The following is a 10,254-nucleotide window of genomic DNA, read 5'->3' on the forward strand; positions in this document are numbered from 1 at the left end:
TTTATAGATATAGATATAGATATATATATAGATAGATATAGATATATATATAGATATAGATATGATTGCATAATATTGTGCATAGGCACAGCAGACAGTTCCGCACTGAAATATTAATCAGGCTAGTGCGAGATGGGAACAGAACAGAAGGGAGCAGGCATACGGTGGTGGCTGATAGCGTGTGATGAGATGTCAGCCCCCTTTTCTCAGCCCTCCTGAGTGTTTGTTTTCACTCAATGTTTTAGCACGGAGCCTAACCCAGACATCTGTCACGTAAATCTCTTTTAAGAAGTGTTTGCATGTAACAACTGCATACTGACAAATGATCTATAAGGGTTTTGTATCTTTTAGAATCTGACTATAACAATAATTTGATCAGAGATATATTCTTTAGATTTGATACTAATAATGACAGACGGATGAACCAGCAACAATTATTTGAAAGTACAGTAAAGCATTGCTTTAGCTAATGTTATCTGTAGAGGTGGATTGATAACTTGGCTTCAATATTTGTGAGTGACATTGATCCACAATTATAATTGCACTTTAACCATGCTCTAGTATGTTTTTAAGGGGAAGAAGTCCATGGGATCTGATCTAAAAGTAAAGTTGTGTTGCTAAGATTGTGTGGAAATGAAAACAGATGAATTTATCCTTGTGGTTCCCATAAACAAAGAAAGGAAGTGTAGTCTGCTGACAGTCTTTTCCTGTCCCCTTTACTGATAAGAATACTGTTCCTATTACAGATTCTATGGCAAAGCGAGAAACACACGTGCATTTTGTGCTGCCTTACGTGAGTGCACATAAATCAAGAGTTGTTGCCTGTTAGGAGTGTTGTTACTAACAACTCATTAGACCCTCTAACATCTTAGTTTAGTGCTATAGTGATGTCGCAAGAAACAGTGTGAGCTCAGGCCCTTACAACTCAACACACCATGATGTTTTGTATATGTTTTTGAGCCCTGAGGGATTTCATAAGACACACAAGGTGACCACCATCTGCCTAGTGTAACTTCCCAAACTAACAAATATGCTGAATATCCTGAGTAGTTTGTCATGTGCTGTAGCTAAAAAAGGAGGACATTGTCGAGTGGATGGAACTGACTGATTCACATCAACGCCAGCTGTAATTAAGCACGTTTGTGTCTTTTCCTGTTTTTCTTTCACGCCCTAAGCCAAATCTGTGCCATGAGTTAACTCCCAGATCCCTTTGAGTATTTGTCATGCCGGTCATGAATATTTATGTGTTCCTGTCAAAAACAGCTCCTGGAACCATGGCACCATGGAAGGCTGATTCACCTGGTCACGTGATCACAGCTGGTGCCGAGGGTTTCATAAACAGACACTTCAGCTGCAGAGCGAGGAACGATGTAATGGGTTTTTCCTGCAACTGTTGATCTCAATAATTTCAGAGCTTTGACTCCAAGGGAGTCGTCTCAAAGCTTTGTAGCATGAGATCAAAGCTAGGAGCAGCTGGGGGGAAACGTTTAGGAATTAAAAAAAAAAAAAGAATAATTAGAAACGCCTAATTCATTTACTCAGAATTGCCATGGAAGAAAATAAAAACGCTATTCTACTTTCAGCTGTTTCTGACATACTAATTCTGAAGACATAATGACTTCTAAAAGATCTTGTAACTTGTAAAATACTACACTGTATAAAATCACACACAATCCCTTAAAACTGCTTGTACACTTTTAGGATACGGTGAGAGCAACTTTCTTTTTTTTCACCCTGACATTACACGAGATTGTCAAAACACAAAATTACTTTCCAAATGGTGGTGAGCTCCCAGTAAACACAGCAAGCCAGAAAATGATTCATCATCTTTCTGTTAGTGTTGTTTATGTTTCGGTGTATTTTTAGTTCTATAATGCTGTCGGGCTCCAACACAACAATGCTTTCTGACGGAGGAGGTATTTTATGATGAAGGGATTTCACTGATCTTAGAAACATGATAGGAACGGTTTTGTTTTGTGATGTTTGAGGATCTGATTTTGTTTCTTATTTTCTCTTTGTGTGTGGATATGTATGTATGGGTATGTTTTCAGCAAAGATTGCTTTTAAATGAAATAAACAAGTGTTGAAGATATTTAACCTTGAAAGCCTGTGCTAATAAATTGTAGTTTCTAGGATGTTGGGATGAGACATGATGGGTCACATATTTGCCAAGTATCTTGGCACTACTCTAAACTGAAACTTTCTTTACATCTCTTAGTTTTTTATATTAATTTTATCTGTAAGAACAGAATTTGAATATAAAGTTGTTAGATTTAAAGTTTGCATTCCCTCATTTTGCTGACAATGTGAAAAATAATTTCTTTCCTAACAAACTGTATAGCTAATATAGATGTTCTTTCAGAGTGTTGCTGTTTGATAAGATTCTTTCTGTATGACGGTGCATGAAATATTCATTGTTATCTGCCTCTGCAATCAGTTACTAAGACAGTGTGTATCCCTAATGCAGTTATTCAGTTTCTCACAGGCTGGATGAACAGTCTGAGTATTGGGTGGTCATTTTCTTGCGCAGAATAATTTAATTAGTCAAAAGTAATGCAGTCATTCTGGTAAAAGCATGGGGACTTAGTTATTGATTGAAAATTCACTGTGAGATATTGTGATGAGAAACACAGGAGGCAATTAAAGAGGTGAGGACTTGTACGGTTTCTAATTACCATATTAATCAGCCTTTTTTTCTTGCTCCAAGCTCGACTTAATGAGCTTCTTTTTTGTAGCTTTGCCACATTAAGTACACCTCTGTAGTGCTTTTTTACTCCTGCTTAAAAGGTGCTTTGTTGAGCGTTATTGCATGATAAATATCTGTTGAGATGACAGCTCTGTGATAACATTTACCCTCTCGTAACTTGTTTCCTTTTTCCTTTCTCTTACCTTGTTTGCTCACAGATCAGTCAGATGCTGGGAAATGAGATGAAGTTTGCAGTGCGAGAGCCTGTCGGGCTGAGGTGAGATTTCAGCTGCTCTCTGGTAGTTAACGCAGACAACAGCATGAGGGTCACCTGTGAATCACTTCAAAATCCAGTAAACTCCGATAAAACAAGTGTGCCATCAGTATGTGTTGTAGGAAGACTATAGTGTGTCATGTTATGTCTCTCCTCTTAGGATGTGGATACTCATCTCTGCTGTGGGATTCACAGTAATGGCTGTGATGGTGAGTCTTTAAATTTTAAAACAGTTTTAAATTCATTCATTTTTAACTCCCTCTCTCATTAAAGAATGCAAAAATGTGGGCAGGAAACTGCTCTTTTCAGAAAAATGAAAAGCACATTTTGCCAAATCAGATACGCACTTTTTGTGGATTCTTTTATAATTTATTACTGACCGTTCTCTACTGAAACAGCTCCATCTTTGTCAGCTCTAATATCAAATTCTCAATATCTTCAGTGTTGTGAACATCCAGAGTGGTGCCAACTCAAAAACGGGAAGATTTTAGGAAAGACAGAATGCTGTTGTGTTGAAATGACAGAGCTGTGTTGTGCTTTTGTGCTTTCAAACAGGCTCTGGTGTTTCCCAACCAGCTCTATGAGCTCGTTTTTGAGGAGGAGCTCTCCACGACAAGCATCTCTGTACGCCTTTATGGAGCAGCGTTACTCAGTAAGTCTCAGTCTTCAGTTGTGAAAAGACACCCAGATAAGACATCTGAAAAGGTCTCCCATCATGCATCCCTTACGGCACACTGAATGCTTTCACTTTGCTGCAACCCTGTTGGCACACAGTGTTTTCTACATTTATTTTTACATGTGCTAAAAATAAACACTGTTCCACTGCATGTGGTCTCCTGCAATAATGGCTTCGTATGCATTCATTATAGGTCACACATGCTCACTTTAAGATGCAGCATAAAGAGCCCTCTTTCTGCTTCAAAACCACTCCTGTAGGCTACAAACAGAGGAGGTTTAATCAGATACGGTTATGAGTGTCTGCAGTCCACTGTGAAGGCATGCTAGAGGCACAGAGGGCAGTTCTTTGGAATACTAACAGCCAAAGCTCCGGTCGCTTCTTGTTTCTGTGGCCTCGTGTGTCAGGTTTAAATCTGGTGGAAACTCAGTGGGGGATGGCAGGACAGTGTGTGGATTGTGTGTGCATGTGTGAGATGGCCCGAAACCCTGAGAGGAGGGAAATTTTCTATGCTCCATTTCAATTTTTCAGCTGGCTCACTCCAAGCTCTACAAATCCAGCTTGATCTTTTTGTTCCGTGTCATCCACAGGTGACAGAAAATGATTATAAATGTGCCAGAGAATTATAGCATTTGTGCTTTGCTCCCCTTTTACAGAGTGTGTATTTTTGAGATAGAGGCAATCATTTTAATGACCTTAATTTGAGAAAAACTGTCACTGAGGGGATTACATGACTCACTATGATAAAGGAGAATTTAGTACCGAGGTGTCAGAGAAAGCTGGGAAAAGATGTAAGCGATCAGAAGCATAGCATATACGCAATAAATTCTGTTCAGTTGTCACTTCTTCTAAACTAGGCAATAACTTTCTCAGAAAAATCAGTGGAGAGAAGTAAAACTGTCACATGCTGGTCTCTAATGTATGCATGTCTTGCTTAATTAGTAATGTAAAAGAAGAGCATAAAAATGCAGGATTACAGCTTCGGGTGCAGAAAGATGAAACAAACGCAGCTCTGTAAGTGACGATATGAATGAAGCGGCTTTGAGCTTCATAAGGCCAACAAAAACCAGGCTTCATTATTATAAATGTCAGCAGAGCTTCAGGGATTATCAAAGATCGAGGGCGATGTCTTACAAGACGAGGTGCAGTAGTGGGGGGCGCGAGAGGACGGAGTCTCATCTGCCGCACAGATGGATCCTGGCAGGGAGAGGATGCAGTCCATCAGCCCTCCCACCTCGCTGCCCACCCCTTCATGTTCTCAAAGCATCACTGGTCTGTGTCGCTGGGAGAGAAGCCCATGAAGGCAAAGAATAAAACTGTAAAGCACAAGCTCTTATTAAATGTCAAACATTAAGTTGAGTTAATGAGCAGTCACCTTGCTTTATATGTGGTTACAGATTTACAGTGCAGCTTTTATTTTTTATTTTTCTGTTTTTGTGAACGGAAATGCTTTTCTAGATATGAGTCTTCCTCCCTGGGCTTCATCTTTTATCTGTTTATATTCATTTACCCCTGAACTTATAACCTATACATTTCCTTTTATGATCTCCTTTCCAGGCCTGGCACTCATTATGTGGAATGGTCTCTACACAGCAGAAAAGGTCATCATCCAGTGGACTCTCCTCAGTGAAGCCTGCTTCTTTGCTGTCCAGTTTCTAGGTGATGAAGGAGCCTTTGCTGTTTAATTCATGACTTGATGCGCCTTCTGTCACTGTGAGAGTAATTGTTTCAGAATCCCTTTGATTATAATTTTACTTTGATAAAGGAGTTGAAATAACATATGTACCAGTTACACGTGTGCACATAGTGCCCTCTTGTGTTTAGATGGTGGAGTCACAGTTTTGCATTATTTTAAAGAGGGAATGGCAAATTTGCTTAAAGCAAGCCAAACTGAGTATTTATTGTAAAACCTGTATAAAAGTATTGTGTTCTTCAGATTCAGATTACTCCTAACAAAATATAAGCTGAAGTTTTTACAATGCATCACCTTTAAAAGTCAGAATAAATGTTGTTTATTGGTTGAACAAAATCTATTAGATTTAAAAATACTCATCATTAGCAGTCATTTCTTTTGCATGTCTCTTAACTTCATTTTTTTCCCTTTTGCAGTGAGAACATTTAATCACAGGGCATTAAACTATCTTAAAAATAGATGGCCAATAGTGTTTTCCCTTAAAGTTTCAGGAAAAAAACTTGAGACAGAAACCTGAAATCTTTTATTGACTGACAGTTAATCTGCAAGTATTCGATCAGCCCCATTAGGTTCTCTTTCCCTTTCCACTTCAGACAGATTAATGAGAAGTTCAAAGTAAGAAAATCAGTGGGAACTATAAATTACCTCTGGTCCTGAAGTTTTTCCATTAACTGTGCACTTAGAAACACACTGGAGCCACAACAATTGAAACAGACACAGCCTTGTAAAGGAGACTGCTCAGTTTTCTGATGCAAAACTGAATATAAATGTATATTATCGGGCTAAATTAATGAGCATAAAACTATCTAAACAAAACCCAGAAAGGGACGTTTTAACCAAGGCAAAATAAACTCCACTTACCCTGAAGGCCCACAGCTGTTTTAGATGATGGCTGAAATGATAAAACACATGAGAGTGTTGTGGTGACAGACCAGGCAGAGTTCATCACAACTGATTCTGTTATTGTAAAAGTCAACAGCAAGATCCCAGTTAGATGTTTTCCCAGTATTATCAGCTATTTTATGTACAAACTATTTGATGGTTGGATCGTACACAAATTACAATGCAACTGTGAAAGCATAACCCTGTTCCCAGGCAAATTTGAAAAATTCCAACAAAGTGTGCGATGCCAAGAGACACTGAGGGGCATGGCCAAGCGTGGAGGTGTGGTCAGGACAAGCAGAACATGACAGCTAGCTTAATTTGACAAGCTAACCTTTCTGAAAACATGTCTGAAAACATTCCTGAATGTTCTAAAGACAATGAATGTATTTTGTAAAAAGTAAAGTTTCATGACACACATGCAAACTCACATTTAGCAGTTTCAAACTAACTAGTAAGGCTCTGGCAACAAACTGTTAAAATATGACTTTGATCCAAACTGCACAGGAAGAATGTTTTTCTCATTTCTGTTTATTTCAGTGGTTCATTTTAAATTCACAAACAGCTCAGTACGGGACTGACGTGTTCTTCTCAAAGTGCTGACTCAGCAGTGCATGAAGCTGATGCTGCCGAGGCAATAGAGAACAGAATGGGTCTAATTTTTGAGTGTTAAAGTGATGTTAGCAGCATCATTGCTAACATGGGCTAATGTTCAAAGTAGTAACAAACGTTCATTGCAGTGCTCGCTATTCCAACTTATTACTTGCTGCAGAGGCGTGTCTCTTAGTGAGAGGCTTTTACACCCAGTGGTAGCTGTGACATAAGCATGTACCAAGAGGGTTTAAGACAAAGTATTGCAGAATAAAACAAATTTGCATGAAAATGTCCAAATTTGCACTGAAATATAAAGTTAATACCCCTAAGGCCCAATTCAGATAGTTTATTTGCCAAACAAATTTTTTATGTGTTTAGTTACTTTTTTAAAGAAATATTCTTTCTTCATGGTACCATTTCTCTGCTAAAGGTTGGTTAAAAACATTTTATGAACACCAGAACATATTCTGTAATAAATGTATAGTAGATTTTCATAATACACTTTTAGTTTGAAAGCTGTAGCTTGTCTTTAAATAAAAATAAAAATATGTTTAGTGTTTAAAAAGGGAAGCAGTGTGGAGCAGTGGTTAGAGATGTTGCCTCACAGTGAGAAGGTTGTAGGATCACTGCTCGACTTTTGTGGGTGGAGTTTATATGGTACCCTTGTGCACACATAGGTTTTCTCCCACAGATCAAAAACATCCATGTTAGGCTAGTTGGTAACTCTTGTTCCTAAATGTGGGTGAGTGTGAATGGTTGTTTCTTTGTGGCCCTGTGATGGTCTTGAACCTGTCCAGGGTGTACCCTGGCTTTTGTGCAGTCACTGCTGGAGATAGAAACCAGCTGCCACATGTTCAGCGGGAAAAATTGGATCAAAGTAATGGATGGTATTTAAACATTGCTCTGTCGTTTCAGTGACGTCCATCACCTTAGTGGAGATCGGCATCCTGCCCAACGCTGCCATGCTCCTGCTCCTCAGTCGGGTGCTTTTCTGTGTTGTCGCCATGGCCTACTACTACCACCTGGGCCGTAAGCCAAAAAAGATCTGAGGCCGAGCAGCTGAAACTTCAGGGAGAGGACGTTTGAGCACAGATCACAAACATGGGGGTCAAGAAGGTTTGGATTTTAATTAGACTGGGGCTTGGTGCATTGCTTTCATAGTAAATGCCCCCTGCCCCCCTTCTATGGGATCTAGCCTAACATAACCCCCCAGTATTTAACAGATGAGCACAGTGTTGCATTGCTGACTGTACAACCAGAACAGGAAACCTCATAACGACTCCAAATGGGCCAGGAGATTGCGCCTCACCTGACACACATTCCTTCTTTGTGTAGTTTTGAGTGGTCGTCCCACAGAGCAGAACTTAGCAGTACATAGTGCGTTTATATGTGTGTTGCAAGACCAACAATGCCTGCCTGTATTATTCATACACAACATGGTTTCCAGACTTAGTTTTTAGTGCTTTTGTCTGGTAATAATGTATCCTATTTCCTCAGTCATGCTCAAGACTTTGTGCTATGATTTGTACTTAATTTGACACCATGGTTGTGAGCCCACACTGCATATCTGCTGAAGTGAAATCTGGAGGTCTCTGGCAGCTTTATACTGATGGAAAAACTATTAGCTGTCCATATGTGGATGAGATCAAATAAATGCTGGACGGCTGACAGAAAAGATTTTCCTTCAATAGCTTTCTTAGTAAGCACAAGGAAGAAACGTATTTTCCAAATCGTAACTTTTATACTGCACCCCCAAGAAATTAATTTGTAGTTGAGCATTTTGACTACACACCTTAAAGAAAATACTGATGGTGCACCTGTGAGGTGACATTTACAAGGCAGTGTTTGGTTGTCTGCGCACCGAGTCAGTCTGAGTTTTACTGCAAATTTTGTCAAGCATGTTGCCGTGCAGGATCAACGCACCTTAGCTGTTGTCCTCAAGTGATGTAGCACAGAAAGTTATTTTGTTTTTCTATTTTAGCCATGCACCACATTCTTAGTCTTGCCTTAAAACAACTTAAAACACAGTCATCACCACCTCATCCTACTCATTGTATATATGTAAATAAAAATGTTTAATATTACGTGGTGTTCTTGTGAACCAAACAGGGAACTTGTTCAGTATTAGTTCATGATTATTAAAGGTTGATCCTTCTCTGTAATGTGTCTTCTTTTGTACCTATTTAAATGACACTGTGTTTTGACATCAGTCGTGGTAGATTTTTTTTTCCACCAAAAAAATTTGGCTCAACCTTGGAAGCATTTTGTGACCAACTGGAGAGCAGAAATATCAGAAATTGTGACCACAAATGAATGCAGCAACCAAAAAGGAGTTTGTAAAACCATTATAAAGTTTTAGTTTTAGAGCAGTCAAGCTGTGATCGTTGTACCTGTCAGACAGTAAACATCGACAAACCCTTTTGTGCAAATAACTGGAAGCATTATGTTTGGTTAGGAATAAGGAACATGCTGCATGTCTTCAAAGGTTGTCCATCGTGTTGGAAATGACCACACAGAATCCTGCCCCAGATGGGAGAGGTCCTGTGGTCAGAGTGACTTCGGCTGAAGGAAAAACGGGCACGTTTTCAGCTCAGACACAGAGTTTGAAACATGGGTGAGGTCTCATGTATCCCTAAAAAGTAGTAATTATCTTTTTTTTTACAGTGTTTAATTAGACGAGAGCCTCCACAGTAACATTGTGTGTCTCAGCCTACGTTGTTGCTCTCTGCTGACTTGCATAATAATTACGGAGTTAGAAGATAAAAAAAGAGCCGCTCCATTTCTGTCAAAGCTGCAGGGCCTCAAATGATCAGCTCGTGAAATGTTTAAAGGTCTGCAGGGCAGGGTTTTTGGAGTGAGAGGCAATTTTGCAGAGAATCTCAGTGGAAAGGAAGCAAAGAGGCTCTTTCATCATCCTGACTTGTAAATCCTAGAGACTATTACAGTAGTACCTAGTCTTTTTGAAATTTGAAAGTAGGTCTAAAACTGTTTTGTTAGGTTCTTCATCCCCTCGTTTAGCAGATACCGTTGATTGGCATACCTTGTCAACCTGTTTCAAGTTGTAGCAATGTGTTTTTTCTGTATATATGTGGTAAATTGTACAAGGACAAATAAATTGTGATGAATTTCCATTTCCATATTGTTTTGAAATAAAAACTGTTTATTATTTGAAGACTTAAAAATTGATTCACTGACTTTTTTTTTTCTTTTTGTCCTGCCTGTTTAATAAAAGAAGCACACCATAAATCTGAGGTAAAATATGGTGTCTGTTTAGCTCACAAGTTGTTGGTGATAGTTTTGCTTTTAAATGAATAGACAACAAGAGAAAAAGCTTTTTCTGCAGAAACGTAGTGAAGGCTTGCTGAAAGAGATGAAACTTTTGAAAGTTTAGCTAAGAGCTGACAAACAACACGAGTGTAATTAGAATCTAAAAGTAGCTAAACAAAAGC

At 39.0% G+C, this 10,254-nt stretch overlaps 1 protein-coding gene across 2 annotated transcripts in view; it reads left to right on the top strand.

The window, feature by feature from the left end:
• Positions 1-9,987, top strand: part of tp53i11b (tumor protein p53 inducible protein 11b) — a 53,481-nt gene extending 43,494 nt beyond the window's left edge. For both annotated transcript variants that reach the window (XM_014016801.1, XM_014016802.1), the window contains exons 3-7: positions 2,905-2,963; positions 3,121-3,169; positions 3,516-3,612; positions 5,194-5,295; positions 7,721-9,987. In XM_014016801.1, coding sequence (XP_013872255.1) covers positions 2,905-2,963; positions 3,121-3,169; positions 3,516-3,612; positions 5,194-5,295; positions 7,721-7,854 — 441 coding nt within the window. In that variant the 3' untranslated portion in view covers positions 7,855-9,987. The remainder of the gene's footprint in view (positions 1-2,904; positions 2,964-3,120; positions 3,170-3,515; positions 3,613-5,193; positions 5,296-7,720) is intronic.
• Positions 9,988-10,254: the final 267 nt, after the last annotated feature.

This window comes from Austrofundulus limnaeus, unplaced genomic scaffold (assembly GCF_001266775.1).
Source record: "Austrofundulus limnaeus strain Quisiro unplaced genomic scaffold, Austrofundulus_limnaeus-1.0 Scaffold155, whole genome shotgun sequence".
NCBI lineage: Eukaryota > Metazoa > Chordata > Actinopteri > Cyprinodontiformes > Rivulidae > Austrofundulus > Austrofundulus limnaeus.